A 21,324-nucleotide genomic window follows, 5' to 3' on the forward strand; every position below is an offset into this window, starting at 1 on the left:
ATAACCCAAATGGTAGATCGCTACCTTATTGAACATGTGCGCTTATCAGTAAATTATGTACACAGGCTCGTATTTTTACACATATATCTTTCAATGGGCATCATTTGTGACACTGCAATTATAGTCTATCACATTCAAATATCAAAAATGACTCTTCTGGTTTTTCTATTATTTATGGCCGTCGCTACAGCTCAGAACCAAAACTTAAAAATAATAGAAGCCAACAATCGCTTCACATCTGATCTATACAAGGTAACGCTTTCCAAAATCGTTAATCTATTAACACAACCATTGTAGCAAATAATTAAAACTGAAACCGACAACCTCATCCTAAGCCCCCTTTTTTGACCGTGAGACAGCTGATCTGAGCGGGATTTCTGGTAAGAAGGGAGATCTGGTGGTAGACAAGGTGGTCCAGTCGGCTTTCATTGATTTAAATGAGGTAGGAGTGGAAACGGCGGTTGCTACGGTTTTTGGTACGTATGGCAATCGGTGATATGGTTGCATCTAATTTTGATTTTGTAGCTAATGTTATGATTTCTGTCGTTACACAACCAACGAGAGAGATCGTCTTTGATCGTCCTTTTATTTTCTATATATCAGTAAAAAATTGTATTCTTTTTGTTGGGCGGGTAAAAAGCCCTAAATATTGGTTGAGATTGTACAATATGTATTCATAAATTTGGTAGTACCACACGACCTGCAAACAATATCACTCCTCCCACCTTGATATACAAGATGAAGAGATGGTCTGCTATGAAGAACTTAAGGTCTCGATTCCACTCAAGTCTGTTCGCTTCTTTTCAAAAACTTTGACAACCCCCAACTACAGGGAAATTAAAATCTTGTCAAAGTTAACTACAGTACTCACATTTTAGGGCACGACTTTCAAGTCGCGCTGACTTTCGATTTTTAAATTTAGATAAGGCGAAGCTCACGGTCTCCAGAGTTAGATTATGGGGGGTGAAAACCCACTTGATGTTGGTTTCGAGGTAAACTAAACCCTCCTTTTTGTTAAGGAGGACGTTGGGTCATGAAAGTTTTGTGATTTTGGTTTTGGTAGCGGTTGAAATTTGTTGTTTGGTGATCGCAGTTGCTATGAGTACTCCACGAGAACCACACAAGATATTGAAAGCAGACAGACCTTTTCTTTACTATATCAAAGTCAAAGGAGTGATTGTGTTTGTGGGAAGAGTGACAACGAATGAAAAATTCATTATGATGTACAAAGAGCGGCGGGTGGATGGAGTTTAATCACAATTATGCCCCACCCACCCACCCGGATCTCAATTGTGATCAATTTTTTATTTGTTGTGAGTCAGTGTAAGAAATTACGGAGTGAAACTTGTTTGAAATGTTATCGTATTGTTTTAAGAAAAAGTAGGTAATGACAAAGCGAAAAAAACTTTTTTCTTTGAAGAATACATTACTTTAGAACAAGTTTCACATGGTAATTTTTTGTAGAAAAACAAGGATTTTGTAATTAAAACTCAGTCTTTTGTCTCGAGACAGTCTTATTTTTACGACAAGAAACCTAAAACATGTTTAAAATGGTACATTTTTGTAGACAAATGTGGATTTTGCAATTATGCTCCGCCCCTCGATCTGACAACGAATGAAAAATTCATCACAATTGAGGTAGCGGCGGGTGGGTGGGGTTTAATCACAATTATGCCCCACCCATTCAGCCGGGTATCAATTGTGCGGGTGGGTGGTGTTTAATCACGCGTTTCTTTTCTTAATATTTATATATAGTTTTTTTTAACAACACGATACTTAAAACACGTTCCATATGGTAATTTCTTGTAGAGAGGCAAATATTTTGTAATTAAGCTCCACCCCCCGGCTTGCGACTAATAGAATTGCAATGGGGACGAGTGGCGGGGTATATATTGAGCCCTTGTTTTTTCTTAATATGCTGTAGTCATCTTTTCGCAAGAACAAATTTAAAATATTTTTAAAATGGTACATGTTTGTAAAGAAATGTGGATTTTGCAATTAAACTCCTCCTTCGAACCCACAACAAATGAAAAGTTCATCATAATTGAGATTGGGGTGGGTGGGCGGGGCTTAATCATTTACTTTTTTCTCTTAATATATACAGTTTTTTTTTTCAACAATACTACACTTAAAACATAATAATTCGCCATTTGATATTTCAAGCATTTTATTGGTGAAAGTCAATGGATTAGCCCCACCCACTAGCCCCGTTTAAAATATGATAATCTTTTTTATTCGTCGTGAGACGGGAGGCGGAGCTTAACTGCCAAGTTCATATTTCTTTACAAAAAAAACATGTTTCAAATATCGTATTGTTGAAAGGAAGTTAGAGATATATATTAAGAAAAGGAAACCAAAAATTTTGCCCCGCCCACCCGCTCCCCTCTCAATTGTGATAAATTTTTACTTAGTTGTGAGACAAAAAATTACTGAGTGAAACTTGTTTGAAGTATTATCGAATTGTTTTAAAAAGAAATAGGGAATGCAGAAGAGAAAAAAAAAATCTTTGAAAGAAGACTGCGTGTATTAAAAAAGAAGGTAATGGATAAGCTCCACCCACCCGCCCCTTATGAACTGTGATTATTTTTTTTATTCGACGCTTAATCGCGAAGTCCATATTTCTGCACAAGCAAATGCGTAGTGAAACATGCTTGAAGTATTATTGCATTGTTATGAAATATCAAGCTTGTAAGTTATTATTGTTGGTGCCTCTGTCCGAAAACAAAAAACAGTACTTTAAAGTATATGTTCGATGTTTATTTCATTCTTAAAATAGCAATGTTTCTTTTTTTACCACACGTAAATAATCCAATTGGAAGGTCAGTTATTAAAATTCACAGGTTTGTGTACTTATCAGTAAATTCTGTACACAGGTATGCATTTTTAACACATATATTTTTCGTTGACGTCATTTGTGGCCTTCTATTTAAACGATCTAGTTACAAATAAACACTCCTGTCTATCACTTTCAAGCATCAAAATGACTCTTCTTGTTTTCCAACTACTTATGGCCGCCGCCACAGCTCAAAACCAACCCTCAAAAGTAATAGAAGCCAACAATCGCTTCACTTCTGAGCTATACAAGGTAACTCTTTCCAAAATCGTTAACCCATTAACACAACCACCGTAGCAACTAATCAAAACCGAAACCGGCAACCTCATCCTCAGCCCCCTTTCCGCCGACACAGTCTTAGCTCTTCTCCACTCCGGCTGCGAAGGATCAACAGCGCAAGAACTCGCCCAAACCTTACACCTTCCAAACGACAAAAAGCAAATTCAAACCGAAGAAAAAAACCTTCTTGGACAACTCCAAAAGAACGACAAAGTCGCCTGCAACATAGCCAACGCACTATTCGCACAGAAGGACTTCAAAATCAAAGACACCTTCTTGACAGTAGCAAAAGATTACTTTGACGCTCTTTCTGAAACCCTGGATTTCGGTAAACCACAACAAGCAGCCGACATTATTAACAAATGGGTGGAGAACAAAACCCACAACGTCATCAAGAACCTGGTAACTCCGGACGCTCTAACAGCGGATACAATTCTCGTGCTGGTCAACGCGTTGCGTTTCAAAGGGAACTGGTCGGTGCAGTTCTCGGTGAGTAACACCCAGAAGGGGGATTTCTACAGAACGGCAAACGATGTGCTCAAAGTGGACTTTTTGCACCATTCGCGCAAACACTTCAAGTACCATGAAAGCAAAAGCTTGAAAGCTGAGTTCCTGGAATTGTCTTTTGCAAATGACGATTTTTCTATGGTGTTTGTGCTTCCTCAAGCTAAAGACGGGCTTTCGGAGTTGGAAAAGCACGCATGTGAGGTTTTTGACGTTTCAAGGCAGCTGGAATCGACATACGTTAATGTCGCCATCCCCAAATTCAAGTTTGACAATACCATGGACCTGAAGACAACGTTGCAAAGTGTGAGTACGTGTTGAACTAGTTGGCAATTTTGATGCTTTTGAAGTTAGGTGCAAGCAAAATTTTTGACCCTGCGCAAGCTGATTTGAGCGGGATTTCTGGAAAGAAAGGTGACTTGGTGGTAAGCAAGGTGGTCCAGAAGGCTTTTATCGATTTGAATGAAGGAGGGGTGGAAGCAGCGGCTGCCACGTATGTCGGTACGTACTTCAACCAGTGTTATAGTTGCTCTAATTTTGATTATGCAGGTGTCGTTTTAACTTCTGTCATCTCACAACCACCGAAAGACGTCGTCTTTAATCGTCCATTTATTTACTATATATTATACAAAAAATGTATTCTTTTTGCTGGGCGAGTAAAAAACCCTAAATATTGATTGAGTGTGCACAATATACAATCACAAAGTTGGTAGTACGACCCGACCTGCAACAATATCACTCCTTTCACCTTGATGTAGAAGATGAAGGGGTGGTCTTCTATGAACAACTTAAGGTCCACAAGACCCTCTTTCTGGTTCAGTTCTACAAACTTCTTCTGAACAACAGCGCTGATTATATCAAATCCCCTTTGTCGCCAGCAATCCCGCTCAAGTCTGCTCGCTCCATATCAAAAACTTTGACAACCCCCAACTACAAAGAAATTAAAATCTGGTCAAAATTAACTACAGTACTCACATTTTGGGGGACAACTTTCACGACGCTCACGGTCTCCAAAGTTAGATTATGGGGGGTGAAAACCCACTTGATGTTAGTTTCGAGGTAATCTAAACCCTCCTTTTCGTGGGGGAGGACGTTGGGTCATGTAAGTTTTGTGATTTTGGTTTTGGTAGGGGTTGAAATTGGTTGTTTAGTGATCGCAGTTGCTATGAGTACTCCATGAGAACCACAATGAGAACTACTACAGCAATTATGCACAAAATAACTTCGGCGTAACTTGTTTGAACACTCGCTGGACTCGACGTGATCACTTCATGAATAAATCCTCATTCCCGAAGGTGGCCTCTATTTAAATCTTTATTTCGGCGATCGAGCTCTTTCTCGAATTGGGTATTCGTGACTTCCGGTTCCAGGCTTTTTGAGCGCCGCTTCGAGACTCTTTCTGGGCCCGTCGCGACATCCACTTGCATCCGCGCGGCCCATGAGTCATACTACATACAAGAAGAAACGCGTACATACTAGAAGACGCATAGGCGTCGTACTGGGGCGGCGTATGGGTTTATTTCGTAACAATATCAAAGTCAAAGTAGTGATTGTGCTTATGGGAAGATTGACAACGAATGAAAAATTCATCATGATTCAGATAGCGGCGGGTGGATGGAGTTTAATCACAATTATGCCCCACCCACCCACCCACCCGGATCTCAGTTGTGATCAATTCTTTATTTGTTGTGAGTCTGTGTAAGAAATTACGGAGTGAAACTTGAAATGTTATCGTATTGTTTTAAGAAAAAATAGGCAATGAAGAAGAGAAAAAAACTTTTTTTTTTTTGAAGAATGCATTATTTCAGAACAAGTTTCACATGGTAATTTTTTGTAGAAAAACAAGGATTTTTTGAAATTACTCAGTCTTTTGGGTCAAGACGAATGAAAAAATAATCACAAATGAGATAGGGTGGGTGGGGCCTATATTTTTACTTTTTTTCTTAATATACATAGTGTTGTTTTTACGACGAGAAACCTAAAACATGTTTAAAATGGTACATTTTTGTAGATAAATGTGGATTTTGCAATTAAGCTCCGCCCCCCGCTCTAACAACGAATGAAAAATTCATCATGATTGAGATAGCGGCGAGTGGGTGGGGTTTAATCATAATTATGTCTCACCCACCCACTCGGATGTCAATTGTGTGCTATTTTTTAGCATTAGCGATAATTAAATACTCCTAGTAAGTTAGAAAGTAAAAACTAACATCATCAGCTAGTGTCTCTAGCCGATGTCGGTACTATTTCTAGGTAGATTAGGTACCTTACTTGGTCCGCAATTTATGGATCGGCTTAACGACCCCTGCAAAGCTGGTCCTCAATTTAGGTCCACTGTTTTATTGAAATGGTTGGAAGTATACAATGTTGTATTTTACGTTTTTGTTATGAAGTCTCTATTTAGCAAGTTATATTTTTGTTTGATGACTGTATTGTGTCAGTTTTTTTTACATACTTAAAATAGCAATATTTCTTTTTTACTCCACCCATAAATAACCCAAATGGTAGATCGCTACCTTATTGAACATGTGCGCTTATCAGTAAATTATGTACACAGGCTCGTATTTTTACACATATATCTTTCAATGGGCATCATTTGTGACACTGCAATTATAGTGTTACCAATAAACATTCCTGTCTATCACATTCAAATATCAAAAATGACTCTTCTGGTTTTTCTATTATTAATGGCCTTCGCTACAGCTCAGAACCAAAACTTAAAAATAATAAGTAGAAGCCAACAATCGCTTCACATCTGATCTATACAAGGTAACGCTTTCCAAAATCGTTAATCTATTAACACAACCATTGTAGCAAATAATTAAAACTGAAACCGACAACCTCATCCTAAGCCCCCTTTTTTGACCGTGAGACAGCTGATCTGAGCGGGATTTCTGGTAAGAAGGGAGATCTGGTGGTAAACCAGGTGGTCCAGTCGGCTTTCATTGATTTAAATGAGGTAGGAGTGGAAACGGCGGTTGCTACGGTTTTTGGTACATATGGCAATCGGTGATATGGTTGCATCTAATTTTGATTTTGTAGCTAATGTTATGATTTCTGTCGTTACACAACCAACGAGAGAGATCGTCTTTGATCGTCCTTTTATTTTCTATATATCAGTAAAAAATTGTATTCTTTTTGTTGGGCGGGTAAAAAGCCCTAAATATTGGTTGAGATTGTACAATATGTATTCATAAATTTGGTAGTACCACACGACCTACAAACAATATCACTCCTCCCACCTTGATATACAAGATGAAGAGTTGGTCTGCTATGAAGAACTTAAGGTCTCGATTCCACTCAAGTCTGTTCGCTTCTTTTCAAAAACTTTGACAACCCCCAACTACAGGGAAATTAAAATCTTGTCAAAGTTAACTACAGTACTCACATTTTAAGGCACGACTTTCAAGTCGCGCTGACTTTCGATTTTTAATTTAGATAAGGCGAAGCTCACGGTCTCCAGAGTTAGATTAAAGGGGTTGAAAACCCACTTGATGTTGGTTTTGAGGTAAACTAAACCCTCTTTTTTGTTGAGGAGGACGTTGGGTCATGAAAGTTTTGTGATTTTGGTTTTGGTAGCGGTTGAAATTTGTTGTTTGGTGATCGCAGTTGCTATGAGTACTCCACGAGAACCACACAAGATATTGAAAGCAGACAGACCTTTTCTTTACTATATCAAAGTCAAAGGAGTGATTGTGTTTGTGGGAAGAGTGACAACGAATGAAAAATTCATCATGATACAAAGAGCGGCGGGTGGATGGAGTTTAATCACAATTATGCCCCACCCACCCACCCGGATCTCAATTGTGATCAATTTTTTATTTGTTGTGAGTCAGTGTAAGAAATTACGGAGTGAAACTTGTTTGAAATGTTATCGTATTGTTTTAAGAAAAAATAGGTAATGACAAAGCGAAAAAAACTTTTTTCTTTGAAGAATACATTACTTTAGAACAAGTTTCACATGGTAATTTTTTGTAGAAAAACAAGGATTTTGTAATTAAAACTCAGTCTTTTGTCTCGAGACAGTCTTATTTTTACGACAAGAAACCTAAAACATGTTTAAAATGGTACATTTTTGTAGACAAATGTGGATTGTGCAATTAAGCTCCGCCCCTCGATCTGACAACGAATGAAAAATTCATCACGATTGACGTAGCGGTGGGTGGGTGGGGTTTAATCACAATTATGCCCCACCCACCCACCCGGGTATCAATTGTGCGAGTGGGTGGTGTTTAATCATGCGTTTCTTTTCTTAATATTTATATATAGTTTTCTTTTAACAACACGATACTTAAAACACGTTCCATATGGTAATTTCTTGTAGAGAAATAAAGATTTTGTAATTAAGCTCCACCCCCCGGCTTGCGACTAACAGAATTGCAATGGGGCCGAGTGGCGGGGCATTTACTGAGCCTTTGTTTTTTCTTAATATGCTGTAGTCATCTTTTCGCAAGAACAAATTTAAAATATTTTTAAAATGGTACATGTTTGTAAACAAAAGTGGATTTTGCAATTAAACTCCTCCTTCGAACCCACAACAAATGAAAAGTTCATCATAATTGAGATTGGGGTGGGTGGGCGGGGCTTAATCATTTACTTTTTTCTCTTAATATATACAGTTTTTTTTTTCTACAAAACCACACTTAAAACATAATAATTCGCCATTTGATATTTCAAGCATTTTATTGGTGAAAGTCAATGGATTAGCCCCACCCACTAGCCCCGTTTAAAATATGATAATCTTTTTTATTCGTCGTGAGACGGGAGGCGGAGCTTAACTGCCAAGTTCATATTTCTTTACAAAAAAAACATGTTTCAAATATCGTATTGTTGAAAGGAAGTTAGAGATATAAATATATTAAGAAAAGGAAACCAAAAATTTTGCCCCGCCCACCCGCTCCCCTCTCAATTGTGATAAATTTTTACTTAGTTGTGAGACAAAAAATTACTGAGTGAAACTTGTTTGAAGTATTATCGAATTGTTTTAAAAAGAAATAGGGAATGCAGAAGAGAAAAAAAAAATCTTTGAAAGAAGACTGCGTGTATTAAAAAAGAAGGTAATGGATAAGCTCCACCCACCCGCCCCTTATGAACTGTGATTATTTTTTTTATTCGTCGCTTAATCGCGAAGTCCATATTTCTGCACAAGAAAATGCGTAGTGAAACATGCTTGAAGTATTATTGCATTGTTATGAAATATCAAGCTTGTAAGTTGTTATTGTTGGTGCCTCTGTTCGAAAACAAAAAATAGTACTTTAAAGTATATGTTCGATGTTTATTTCATTCTTAAAATAGCAATGTTTCTTTTTTTACCACACGTAAATAACCCAATTGGAAGGTCAGTTATTAAAATTCACAGGTTTGTGTACTTATCAGTAAATTCTGTACACAGGTATGCATTTTTAACACATATATTTTTCGTTGACGTCATTTGTGGCCTTAAAATTATATTTTATTTAAACGATCTAGTTACAAATAAACACTTCTGTCTATCACTTTCAAGTATCAAAATGACTCTTCTAGTTTTCTTACTACTTATGGCTGCCGCCACAGCTCAAAACCAACCATTAAAAATAATAGAAGCCAACAATCGCTTCACTTCTGACCTATACAAGGTAACTCTTTCCATAATCGTTAACCCATTAACACAACCACCGTAGCAAATAATCAAAACCGAAACAGGCAACCTCATCCTCAGCCCCCTTTCCGCCGACACAGTCTTAGCTCTTCTCCACTCCGGCTGCGAAGGATCAACAGCGCAAGAACTCGCCCAAACCTTACACCTTCCAAACGACAAAAAACAAATTCAAACCGAAGAAAAAACCCTTCTTGGACAACTCCAAAAGAACGACAAAGTCGCCTGCAACATAGCCAACGCACTATTCGCACAGAAGGACTTCAAAATCAAAGACACCTTCTTGACTGTAGCAAAAGATTATTTTGACGCTCTTTCTGAAACCCTGGATTTCGGCAAACCACAACAAGCAGCCGACACTATTAACAAATGGGTGGAGAACAAAACCCACAACGTCATCAAGAACCTGGTAACTCCGGACGCTCTAACACCGGATACAGTTCTCGTGCTGGTCAACGCGTTGCGTTTCAAAGGGAACTGGTCGGTGCAGTTCTCGGTGAGTAACACCCAGAAGGGGGATTTCTACAGAACGGCAAACGATGTGGTCAAAGTGGACTTTTTGCACCATTCGCGCAAACACTTCAAGTACCACGAAAGCAAAAGCTTGAAAGCTGAGTTTCTGGAATTGTCTTTTGCAAATGACGATTTTTCTATGGTGTTTGTGCTTCCTCAAGCTAAAGACGGGCTTTCGGAGTTGGAAAAGCACGCTTGTGAGGTTTTTAACGTTTCAAGGCAGCTGGAATCGACATACGTTAACGTCGCCATCTCCAAATTCAAGTTTGACAATACCATGGACCTGAAGGCAACGTTGCAAAGTGTGAGTACATGTTGAATTAGTTGGCAATTTTGATGTTTTTGAAGTTAGGTGCAAGCAAAATTTTTGACCCTGCGCAAGCTGATTTGAGCGGGATTTCTGGAAAGAAGGGTGACTTGGTGGTAAGCAAGGTGGTCCAGAAGGCTTTCATCGATTTGAATGAAGGAGGGGTGGAAGCAGCAGCTGCTACCTATGTTGGTATGTAAGTCAATCGATGTTATGGTTATTTTAATTTTGATTCCACAGGTGTCGTTGCAACTTCTGTCGTTTCACAACCACCCAAAGAGATCGTCTTTAATCGTCCATTTATTTACTATATATTATACAAAAAATGTATTCTTTTTGCTGGGCGGGTAAAAAACCCTAAATATTAACTGAGTGTCACAATATATTTACAATCACAAAGTTGGTAGTACGACCCGACCTGCAAACAATATCACTCCTTTCACCTTGATGTAGAAGATGAAGGGGTGGTCTGCTATGAACGTCTTCGGATCCACAACCCCCATATCAGGAACAATCACAGCTGCAACACTTTCTCTAGATTTTAACAAACAAAAACGTCACACTTACGGATGTAGGTGGCGGCGGCAGCTTCCACCCCCTTCTCGTCCACTTCAACAAACGTCTTCTGAACAACCGCGCTTATTATCAAATCCCCTTTTTCTCCAGCAATCCCGCTCAAGTCTGCTTGCTCCTCATCAAAAACTTTGGCAACCCCCAACTACAACTGAATTAAAATCTGGTCAAACTTAACTACGGTACTCACATTTTGGAGAACGGCTTTCAAGTCGAGCTGACTCTCGATTTTAAATTTGGGTAAGGCGACGCTTACAGTCTCCAGAGTTAGGTTATGGGGGGTGAAAACCCACTTGATGTTGCTTTCGAGGGAAGCTAAACCATGCTTTTCGTTGGGGAGCACGATGGTCATGGAGGCGCCTTCACCCTTGAATGGAAGTTCTAACAATTTGGCGTTTAAATAGGGACACTCGTAGTACAAGAGTTCTTCGTCTTCGAGGTTCATGGTGTCGACTTCAACCACTTCGTTCTCACTTTTGTAAAAGTTAGCTTTGGCTGTTAGCATCGGTGGGAACGTTATTGACCAGTTCCCTTGAAAATAAAGAGCGTTTATCAAGACGGCTCTCGTCTTGTTGTCTAGTATGTCTGGATTTATCAAATTCTGTATCTTGTTTTGGGTTTTCTCTTCCACCCACTGGTTCATCGCAGTCGCAGCTTCCTCTTTTTTACAAAAATCGAGGCTTTCGATTTCAGATTGATACACTTCCACCGCTTCTTGTTTGAACTCGTCATTAATCGCAAAGTTTTCCTTGACGTAGATCTTGTTGGCTGCGTGTAAAGCATATTCGTTTTTGGTTAAAGCAGAAAGGACGTTTTTAACTTGGCTTTGTATTTTAGAGTTGTCGTCTGGGAGGTACAAAGCCTGTCTGATTTCTTTCGCCGTTTCGTTTTTGCAGCCGGACTGAGCTAGAGATAGAATGATTTTGGCCGAAAAGGGACTCACTAAGAAGTTTCCAGTTTCTGATTTGGCGATTTCCTGGAAAGTTTTGTCTAGGTGGGTTTTACTCACAAGTCACTTACTTTGTAAACGGTGGGGGTGAAGAGGTTGTTCGCGTTTAGGGAAACGTGGGAATCTTCTGCCGAAGCAACGCAAAGAACGAAAGCTAGGAGGAACAGCATCATGTTGTTGTTGCGAAGGCAACACGAAAGAAACTGTGATTGGAGGAGGTCAAGAAGCAGTTTTTATTGATTAGATAAACACGAAAATAAGTTTGGTGTGTGGTAAACATTTCTGGTAAATCGGTTCATTGGCTTTTCCGACGATAATTAAATATACAATTTATATACAATTTTTATTCAATTGAGTGAACATATTTTGTTGCATAGTTAGTTGGAAGGATCAATAACCCGTCCGACGAATATGATCACTCCTTTAACCCTAATGTAGAAAATGAAAGGGTGATCAGCTAAAAATTCTTTGGGTTTGTTGGAGAAGCCCATCATGGGTACAGCAACAACTAAAAAAAAAAAACAACTATAAATTAATGTTTTATAACTTTTTTGACTTACGAGCAAACGTGGCAGCTGCTGCTTCCACTCCTTCTTCATTGACATCGATAAAACTCTTCTGGACCACCTCATTGACAACTAAGTCACCGGGCTCACCCGCAATACCACTAAGATCGGCTTGAAAATCTGTAAATACTGTCACTACTCCTAGCTGCAACAAAACTATTAAATAATTGTTACAGTGTTAAGTTATCGTACGTTTTTCAGCATCTTCTTCAAGTCAATTTTGCTTTCGATTTTAAATTTGGGTAATTGCACTGTCAGCCTTTCACGTGTCAGATTATGTGGGACTAAAGCTCTCTCCAAATCACTCTCGAGTCGTGGCAAACCGTCTTTGTCATTTGGCAAAATAAAGGTCATCGAAGCTTCCTCACCTTTAAACGGTAATTCTAGAAACTTGGCGTTGAGATGATGACAATCAAAAAAGAGAAATCTTTGTCCGTGTTTATTAGTCATCGCGTCTACTTTGACCACATCTGCAGCACTCTTGTAAAAATCGATCTTTTTAGTGTATGAAAGATGAAAACGCGATGACCAGTTGGCTTTAAAATACAGCGCGTTTATCAAAACGAGTCTTGTTTCGTTATTCACAACGTCGGGACTTATCAAATTCTGGATTCTGTTCTCGGTTTGCTTCTCCACCCAGGTGTTCATGGTTTCAGCAGCCTTGACATTTTCAACAAAGTCGATGCTTTCACTGTCGGCGAAGAAAGCTTCAGTTGCAACTTGTTTGAAATCGGGTTTTATCTCGAAGTTGTTTTTTATGTACATCTTGTTAGCGGTTTTAAGAGTGTAAGGATCGTGTGTTTGTAAAGATGGAAGCAAGGTTTTAGCTCCTTCTTCAATTTTTTTGTTGTCTCCTGGAAGATGTATGGCGTTTTGTAGCTCTTGGGCGGTTGGACCTTTAGCCCCTGCGTGCGTTAAAGCCAAAATGGTTTCCGCCGAGAATGGACTTACCAAGAAGTTTTCTTTTTTGTTTTTGGCGATTTCCTACGAAGGAATTTTGACTTTCGACGAAGTGGAAGATTTTGGACTTACACTATAGACGGTTGAAGCAAATTTGTTGTTTGCTTTTGTGAAATCGTCTTCATCGTTTGCTAAAACTATGCCGATGAAAGACAAAATGATGAGGGAGGTCTTCATCGCTGCACTCTTGGTAGAGACAAACTGAGCTGTGGAACGTGTTCGAGTGATATTTACCCGATCAACAAAATTCAGAGATAATGCACAAGAGGTCAAGGATTTGCTCGACCTGAGTTCTCAAGTTTAGGAAAAACATCTAAGTAATTTGCTCTGTTGATGTCTATGTTATCCCGATAATAACAAAACTCATGGAAAAAACGGCGAAAAAATCAGAGAAATTTATTCTGATATAGATTTTTTTACATATTATTATTATAGTTTCAGTTATTAAATTGTTTGAAAATATTTGCTTACTTAGGAACAATCACTTGGAAGGATCAGTAACCCTTCCTACGAATATAATGACTCCTTTAACCTTAATGTAGGAAATGAAAGGGTGATCAGCAAAAAATTATTTGAGTTTGTTAATGTAGGCCATCACTGGTGTAATAACACCTGAAAAAAAAACAACTAAAAATGTTTCTATAGATTCTAGAGGTTTTAGAGATCTTAAGAGACTGTAAAGATTCTAGACATTCTAAAGATTCTAGATCTTCTAAGAATTTTAGGGATTCTATTGATTTAAGGATTCTAAAGTTTCTAGACGTTCTAAAATTTCCAAATCATTTTTATATCAAAAATTCTAGAAGGTTATGAAAAATTCGGAGATTGCAAAGAATTCAGGAATTGCCAAGATTCCAAAAATTTCAGCGATTCCTGAATTTGGTTGTTAAGGTTTCAAAGATTCTCGATATTCCAGGGATTATACAGATTCCAGTAGTTCTAGAAATTGTAGAGAATTTAGACGATCTAGAGATTGTACAAATTTTAGAGTCTAGCTATTCCAACGATTCTAGAGATTTAAAAAATGGTAGAAATTTTGAAGAAAGATTCTAAAGATTCTAAAGATTCTATAGATTCTAAGAATTTTGACGATTCTAAAGACCCTAAAATAATCTAAAGTTTCTATAGATTCTAGAGGTTTTAGAGATCTTAAAGACTGTAAAGATTCTAGATTTTCTAAGAATTTTAGGGATTCTATTGATTTAAGGATTCTAAAGTTTTTAGAGGTTCTAAAATTTCCAAATCATTTTTATATCAAAAATTCTAGAAGTTTCAGAAAAATCAAAGGTTATGAAAAATTCGGAGATTGCAAAGAATTCAGGAAATGCCAAGATTACAAAAATTTCAGGGATTCCTGAATTTGGTTGTAAAGGTTTCAAAAATTCTCGATATTCCAGGGATTATACAGATTCCAGTAATTCTATAATTTGTAGAGAATTTAGACAATCTAGAGATCGTACAAGTTTTAGAGACTAGCGATTCTAGAGATTAAAAAAATGGTAGAAATTGCGAAGAGAGATTCCAAAGATTATAGATTCTAGAAATTTTGACGATTCTAAAGCCTCTAAAATAATCTAAAGTTCTAAAGACTGTAGAGGTTTTAGAGATCTTAAGAGACTGTAAAGATTCTAAACATTCTAAAGATCCTAGATCTTCTAAGAGTTTTAGGGATTCTATTGATTTAAGGATTCTAAAGTTTCTAGAGGTTCTAAAATTTCCAAATCATTTTTATATCAAAAATTCTAGAAGTTTCAGAAAAATCAAAGGTTATGAAAAATTCGGAGATTGCAAAGAATTCAGGAAATGCCAAGATTACAAAAATTTCAGGGATTCCTGAATTTGGTTGTAAAGGTTTCAAAAATTCTCGATATTCCAGGGATTAGGTATGCAGATTCCAGCAATTCCATAAACTGTAGAAAATTTAGACAATCTAGAGATCGTACAAATTTTAGAGACTAGCGATTCTAGAGATTAAAAAAATGCTAGAAATTTTGACGAGAGATTCTAAAGATTCTAAAATAATCTAAATTTTCTAAAGACTCTAGAGGTTTTAGAGATCTTAAAAACTTTAAAGATTCTAGAGATTCCAAAGATTCTAAATTTTCTAACAATTTTAAGGATTCTTATGATTTTAAAGATTCTAAAGTTTCTGAAAATTCTAAAGTTTCCAAATCTCCTCATTCAAACTAGTTTTAAACTCATTTTTACTAGATATTGTTTTAAAAAAATGTAACTACTTTGTATCTTCCAAATGAAAGGGGTATATTTAAGCGCATTGAGGATTTTTTTTCAGTTTCGGCCGAGAGTGGACTCACCAAGAAATTTTCATTGTCGTTTTTGGCGATTTGCTGCAAGAAAATTTTTGACTTTCGACAAAGTGGAAGATTGTCTTTAACACTATAGACGGTTGAGGCAAATTTGTTGTTTGCTTTTGTGAATTCGTCTGCATTGTTCGCTGCACTCTGGATAGAGATAATCTGAGCTGTGGAACTTGTTCGGGTGATATTTATTCGATTATCACAATTCAGAGATAATGCACCAGAGGTCAAGGATTTCCTCGAGCTGACTTTTCAAGTTTAAGAAAAACATCAAATTTGCTGCGTTGATGTCTGGGTTATCCCGATGATAAAAAAACTCGTGCAAATAACAGAAAAAAATTCAGACAAATTTATTTTGATATAGTTTCAGTTATTAAATTGTGTGTAAATATTTACATAGAAACAATCAGTTGGAAGGATCAGTAACCCTTCCTACGAATACGATCACTCCTTTAACCTTAATGTAGAAAATGAAAGGATGCTCGGCAAAAAATTGCTGTGGTTCGTCGAGAAAGCCCTGCAGGGATACATAAACAACTACAAAAATTTTCCTATTAGTACAACCTTGACAATTTTTTCGTCGACTTACTAGAAAACGTAGCGGCAGCTGCTTCTACTCCCTCCTCATTAACATCGATGTAACTCTTCTGGAGCACCTCATTGACAACCAAATCACCACGTTGACCAGCAATGCCACTGAGATCAGCTTCAAAATCTTTAAATATTGTTGTAACACCCAGCTGCAAGAAAACTGTTACATAATTGTTAAACTATTAACCTAACGTACATTTTTGAGAATTTCCTTCAAGTTAATTTCGCTTTCGATTTTGAATTTGGGGATTCGCACTTCAACCGTCTGATACGTCAGATTATGAGGGATTAAAACACGATCCAAATTATTTTCGAGTTCTGTCAAACCCTCTTTCTTATTTGGTAAAATGATGGTCATCGAAGCCTCTCCACCTTTAAACGGTAATTCTAGAAACTTCGCGTTAACACGACCACATTCATAGAAGAGAAATTCTTGTCCGTGATCATTAGCCAAAGCATCCACTTTGACAACATTCGTAGCAGTCTTGTAGAAGTCGATCTCCGTCGTGTGTGAAAGATGAAACGGGTGCGACCAGTTGGCTTTAAAGTACAACGCGTTTATCAAAACGAGCCTCGTTTCATTATTCAAAACGCTCGGATTTATCAAATTCTGGATTCTGTTCTCGGTTTGCTTCTCGACCCAGTTGTTCATAACGTGAGCAGCCTTGACGTTTCGCACAAAGTCGATGCTTTCAGTATTGGCGAAGAAGGCTTCAGTTGCAACTTTTCGGAAGCCGGGGTTTAAATGGAAGTCGTTTTTTATGTACATCTTGTTGGCGGTTCGAAGGGTGTAGGCATCGTGTCCTTTCAAAGACGGAAGTAAAGTTTTAACCCCTTCTTCAATTTTTTTGTTGTCTTCGGGAAGATAGATGGCATTTTGTAGTTCTTTGGCGGTTTGACCTTTAGCCCCTGCGTGAGTTAAAGCTAGAATGGTTTCCGCCGAGAATGGACTAATCAAGAAGTTTTCATTTTCGTTTTTGGCGATTTCCTAGAAGGGAATTTTGCATTTTTGGCAAAGTGGAAGATTGACTTACTTTGTACACGGCTGAAGCAAATTTGTTGTTTGCTTTTGTAAATTCATCTGCGGTGGTTGCAAAAACCACGGTGATGAAGGAGACAAGGGTGATGTAGGTCTTCATTGCTGCACTTTCAGTACAAACTGATCTGTGGAACTCGTGTTATATTTACCCGATCAACAAATTCGGAGATAATGCACCAAAGGTCAACGATTTATTTGAGCTGAGTTTTCAATTTTGAAAAAACATCAAATTTGCTGTGTTGAAGTCTGAGATAAAATTTTTTTTGTGGGTTTAGAATTAAAATAAACAACTGTGGTGCAGAGAAACTTTATTCTGATATGTTTTTTTTAATTATAAATTGAGTCAAAATATTTTAATCACTTGCTAGGATCAGTAACCCTTCCTACGAATATGATCACTCCTTTGGCTTTAATGTAGAAAATAAAAGGATGATCGGCAAAAAATTCTTTAGGTTTGTCATCATAGGCACTATCGGGTATAGCAACAACTGAAAAATAAAAATATTTAAAAAAATAAATACAGTTTTTTTGACTCACGAGAGAATGTGGCAGCGGCTGCTTCCACGCCTTCTTCATTAACATCGATGAAACTCTTCTGAATCACCTTATTGACAACCAAGTCACCCGGCTCACCCGCAATACCACTAAGATCGGCTTGAAAATCAGTAAACACCGTCACTACTCCTAGCTACAACAAAATTTTATATAAGTGTCACAACGCTGACTTATCATACATTTCTGAGAATCTCTTTCAAGTCAATTTTGCTTTCGATTTTAAATTTGGGTATTTGCACTTCCACCATCTCATGAGTAAGATTATGAGGGACTAAAGCTCTCTCCAAATCATTCTCGAGTTTTGACAAACCGTCTTTGTCATTTGGTAAAATAATAGTCATCGAAGCTTCCCCACCTTTAAACGGTAGTTCTAGAAACTTGGCGTTGAGATGATGACATTCGAAAAAGAGAAATGTTTGTCCATATATGTTAGTCATCGCGTCTACTTTGACAACATCTGAAGCACTCTTGTAAAAATCGATCTTCCTAGTGTATGAAAGATAAAAGGGCGATGACCAGTTGGCCTTAAGGTACAACGCGTTTATCAAAATAAGCCTTGTTTTATTATTCACCACGTCCGGACTTATCAAATTCTGGATTTTGTTCTCGGTTTGCTTCTCCACCCACTTGTTCATAGTTTCAGCCGCCTTGACATTTTTTTTAAAGTCGATGGTTTCACTATCGGCGAAGAAAGCTTCAGTTGCAACTTTTCTGAACTCGGGCTTTATCTCGAAGTTGTTTCGTATGTACATCTTGTTGGCGGTTTGAAGGGTGTAAGCATCGTGACCTTTCAAAGCTGGAAGCAAAGTTTTAACTCCTTCTTCAATTTTTTTGTTGTCTTCGGGGAGGTGTATGGCACTTTGTAGTTCTTGGGCGGTTTGACCTTTAGCGCCTGCATGAGTCAGAGCTAAAATGGTTTCCGCCGAGAATGGACTCACCAAGAAATTTTGTTTTTCGTTTTTGGCGATTTCCTGCAAAATAATTTTCAATTTTCAACAAAGTGGAAAATTGTGGACTTACTTTGTACACGGTTGAGGCAAATTGGTTGTTTGCTTTTGTAAATTCGTCTGCATTGTTTGCAGAGATTGTGCTGATAAAGCAGAAAAGAATGACGAGTGTCTTCATTGTGGTGAGGGGACACAAAATGATTTGTGGAATTGTGCGGCTGGCAACAAGTTAGAGATAATGCACAAAAGGTCAATTCGGTAATTTAGATAGTACATTTTATTTTATATCACTTTATTTATCAACAGCCAAAACAAATCACCTAGTAACTAGGCACCAACACTCTCCCTTCGAACAACACCACACCGTTGACAGATATATAGAAAACGAAAGGATGATCAGCAATGAACACTTGCGTAGGTGGTGGCGGAACATTCGTAGGTCCAACTAAAAACCACAATTCAAAATTGATTCACCTCTTCATACTACTCACCAATAGCTGTAGCAGCCGCCGCCTCCACTCCCATTTCATTAACATCAATGAAAGTCTTCTGAGTAACTTTACTGATCATGATGTCTCCAGGAAGTCCGGCGATCCCGCTAAAATCAGCCACTTCTGGGTTAAAAGCGGCATGCACTCCCAACTACAACCAAACCTTTACCCTCACACAAAAAAAAAACACCCTAACTTACTCTTTCTAGGATCTCCTTAAACTCAACCGCATCCTCCACTTTAAACTTAGGCAGCGACACCTGCACAAACTCTTTCGTGTACTCCGGCGTTTTCAAAACATCCCCTGCTTGCTTTTCCAGAACGGCAATCCCGTCTTGTTTATTCGGGAGAACGAACGTCATAGAAGCCCCCTCCCCCACGAAAGGCAACTCCAGAAATTTAGCGTCTAGTTCTTCGTTTTCGTAAAAATTGAACTCCGCTGACTCTATAAACATGGTGTCGGTTTCGACGGTCTTGTCATTAGGGGAGTGAAACGTGGCTTTCTTGGTGAATAGGGGTTCAAACGGAGTGGTCCAATTCCCTTGGAAATACAAAGCATTGACCAGGACCACTCTCGTGTTTTCGTCTAAGTCATCAGGAGTCACAAGGTCGTGGATCTTGTCGTGCGTTTCTTCCTCCACCCATTTGTTGATTTCTTCCGCTGCTGCTACATTTTCCGCGAACTCGATGCTTTGGAAAGCCGCTTGGTAGACGTCGGTTGCGACTTTCTGGAAGTCTTGTGTGATGGCGAAGTTGTTTTCGACGTAGACTTTGTTGGCGGTTGTTAGAGTGTACTGGTCGCTTTTGAGGGCAGGGAGGACGGTTTTGATGAGGGCGTCTGTGTCTTCTTTGGTTTCTGGGAGGAAGAGGCTGGAGCGGATTTCTGCACCCGTGACGCCGACGGCGCCGGATTGGGTGAGGGCGAGGATGGTTTCGACGGAGAAGGGGCTGACGAGGATGTTGTCGTTGTTGTCAACTAGGACTTCCTGTTCAGGTGTTTAGATTGACTACGAAATTTCAAATAAAGACTTACTTTGTAGACGGATCCGGTGAAGAGTTTGCTGCTGGAAGCGAACTGTTCGATGCCTGTGTCGTCGGCAAAAGCCGCAGTTGCACAAAGTAGTAGTAGAAGGGTTTTCATTTTTGCGTGTCTGAGAAGTAAGACTGAAGTCGTGTTTTTATATGTATTTGTAATCGATCAAGTTATTTGTTTGTCGAATATTTAAATTAAAAACACTTATGAAAATACGTCAAACAGATCGTATCTTCAAAAATTTTTTTATCGTGGCTAATTTAAAAACGAGTGTTTCACCATCGTTTGTAAAGTACAAATTTTGTTTGTTTGTTGATCTAGATTTTATTGAGTTGTCAAAAACGATTTGTTCATTTGGAGATAAAAGATGTGACAAAGAGTGGAAAAATAAAGCTGAAACTTTCTAGTAGTATTAATTTATTATTTTAATGGGATTATTATCCTTCTCTCCACTGCCGAGGAAACTCTTTTCCTTTCCAAACTCCATCTGCTACTTCCCATATCCTTTCTTTCACTCCTTCTGTCTCGAACATCCACGCTTCGTTCTGGATTCCATCCCCTCCTGATGCCTTACCTCTTTTCGGTCTCTCAATCTGTCTTCCTATTTCATCTTCTGTTATTTGGGAACCTCTCCACATTTCTTCCGTCGTTGTGATTCCTTTGTTTATTTTGCAGCATTTTTCCTCACAACCTCCCAATAATTCCATAAAGTGTCTTTTCCATTCATGTATTTTGATTTTCCTACTGACTTCAGTCTTCCTTCTCCGTTCCTTGTTTATATATCTCCATACTTCTTTTTCTGTTTTCAGGGACTTTATTGTCTTCTCTTCTTCTGCTTCTCGTTTTTTCTCTTTTTCTTTCTTCCCATTTTATCCTATAATTCTCTCTTGCTTTTAGGTACTCTTCTTTCCTTCTCTTGTTATTCTTCTATTTTCTTAATTTTTCTCTTACTTTTCTCTTCAACTTACTACATTCTCCGTTACATCCATTATTCCTCCCTTGCCATCTGTATATCTTTCTTTTTTCCGTAGCTTCTACAATTAGGTTGATCAGTTCTGCTATTATGGTTGCTATATCTTCTTTCACTTCGAATTTCTTTTTTTCTAGTCTACTTCTATATCTTTGAATTCCCTCTTTATGCCATATTCTTTTTTCTATTTCTTTTCTTTCGTTTCTTCTCTTTTGTTTTTCGTACTCTTTCTTTTTTCCTTTGATTTTTATTTCTAGTCTA

General features: G+C 38.1%; 7 protein-coding genes across 7 annotated transcripts; 2 read left to right on the forward strand and 5 right to left on the reverse strand.

The window, feature by feature from the left end:
* Window positions 1-2,967: 2,967 nt before the first annotated feature.
* LOC135133196 (alaserpin-like) lies at window positions 2,968-4,369 on the forward strand. Its single transcript, XM_064061495.1, has 4 exons — window positions 2,968-3,085; window positions 3,131-3,922; window positions 3,967-4,117; window positions 4,166-4,369. The coding sequence occupies exons 1-4, from the start codon at window positions 2,981-2,983 to the stop codon at window positions 4,291-4,293; spliced, it is 1,176 nt and encodes a 391-aa protein (XP_063917565.1). The 5' UTR covers window positions 2,968-2,980; the 3' UTR covers window positions 4,294-4,369.
* A 4,751-nt stretch (window positions 4,370-9,120) lies between these two features.
* On the forward strand, window positions 9,121-10,439 carry LOC135133280 (alaserpin-like). The gene is made up of 4 exons (XM_064061631.1): window positions 9,121-9,231; window positions 9,277-10,068; window positions 10,113-10,263; window positions 10,312-10,439. Exons 1-4 carry the CDS (start codon window positions 9,127-9,129, stop codon window positions 10,437-10,439), a joined length of 1,176 nt encoding a protein of 391 aa, XP_063917701.1. The 5' UTR covers window positions 9,121-9,126.
* On the reverse strand, window positions 10,354-11,807 carry LOC135133282 (alaserpin-like). The gene is made up of 4 exons (XM_064061634.1): window positions 11,665-11,807; window positions 10,835-11,620; window positions 10,639-10,789; window positions 10,354-10,591 (listed from the first exon to the last, which is right to left on the reverse strand). The coding sequence occupies exons 1-4, from the start codon at window positions 11,764-11,766 to the stop codon at window positions 10,464-10,466; spliced, it is 1,167 nt and encodes a 388-aa protein (XP_063917704.1). The 5' UTR covers window positions 11,767-11,807; the 3' UTR covers window positions 10,354-10,463.
* A 115-nt stretch (window positions 11,808-11,922) lies between these two features.
* LOC135133276 (alaserpin-like) lies at window positions 11,923-13,527 on the reverse strand. The gene is made up of 4 exons (XM_064061628.1): window positions 13,192-13,527; window positions 12,352-13,143; window positions 12,154-12,304; window positions 11,923-12,101 (listed from the first exon to the last, which is right to left on the reverse strand). The coding sequence occupies exons 1-4, from the start codon at window positions 13,294-13,296 to the stop codon at window positions 11,971-11,973; spliced, it is 1,179 nt and encodes a 392-aa protein (XP_063917698.1). The 5' UTR covers window positions 13,297-13,527; the 3' UTR covers window positions 11,923-11,970.
* Window positions 13,528-15,763: 2,236 nt separating this feature from the next.
* Window positions 15,764-17,206, reverse strand: LOC135133279 (antichymotrypsin-2-like). The gene is made up of 4 exons (XM_064061630.1): window positions 17,063-17,206; window positions 16,225-17,016; window positions 16,027-16,177; window positions 15,764-15,974 (listed from the first exon to the last, which is right to left on the reverse strand). The coding sequence occupies exons 1-4, from the start codon at window positions 17,165-17,167 to the stop codon at window positions 15,844-15,846; spliced, it is 1,179 nt and encodes a 392-aa protein (XP_063917700.1). The 5' UTR covers window positions 17,168-17,206; the 3' UTR covers window positions 15,764-15,843.
* A 152-nt stretch (window positions 17,207-17,358) lies between these two features.
* LOC135133278 (alaserpin-like) lies at window positions 17,359-18,806 on the reverse strand. Its single transcript, XM_064061629.1, has 4 exons — window positions 18,643-18,806; window positions 17,802-18,593; window positions 17,605-17,755; window positions 17,359-17,555 (listed from the first exon to the last, which is right to left on the reverse strand). Exons 1-4 carry the CDS (start codon window positions 18,745-18,747, stop codon window positions 17,425-17,427), a joined length of 1,179 nt encoding a protein of 392 aa, XP_063917699.1. The 5' UTR covers window positions 18,748-18,806; the 3' UTR covers window positions 17,359-17,424.
* Window positions 18,807-18,844: 38 nt separating this feature from the next.
* LOC135133281 (alaserpin-like) lies at window positions 18,845-20,230 on the reverse strand. The gene is made up of 4 exons (XM_064061633.1): window positions 20,094-20,230; window positions 19,261-20,046; window positions 19,061-19,211; window positions 18,845-19,014 (listed from the first exon to the last, which is right to left on the reverse strand). The coding sequence occupies exons 1-4, from the start codon at window positions 20,199-20,201 to the stop codon at window positions 18,890-18,892; spliced, it is 1,170 nt and encodes a 389-aa protein (XP_063917703.1). The 5' UTR covers window positions 20,202-20,230; the 3' UTR covers window positions 18,845-18,889.
* Between the last annotated feature and the right edge of the window lie 1,094 nt (window positions 20,231-21,324).

The sequence above is a fragment of the Zophobas morio genome, unplaced genomic scaffold (assembly GCF_036711695.1).
Source record: "Zophobas morio isolate AGI-343-1 ecotype UQ-CSIRO unplaced genomic scaffold, CSIRO_AGI_Zmor_V1 ptg000021l, whole genome shotgun sequence".
Taxonomy (NCBI): Eukaryota; Metazoa; Arthropoda; class Insecta; order Coleoptera; family Tenebrionidae; genus Zophobas; species Zophobas morio.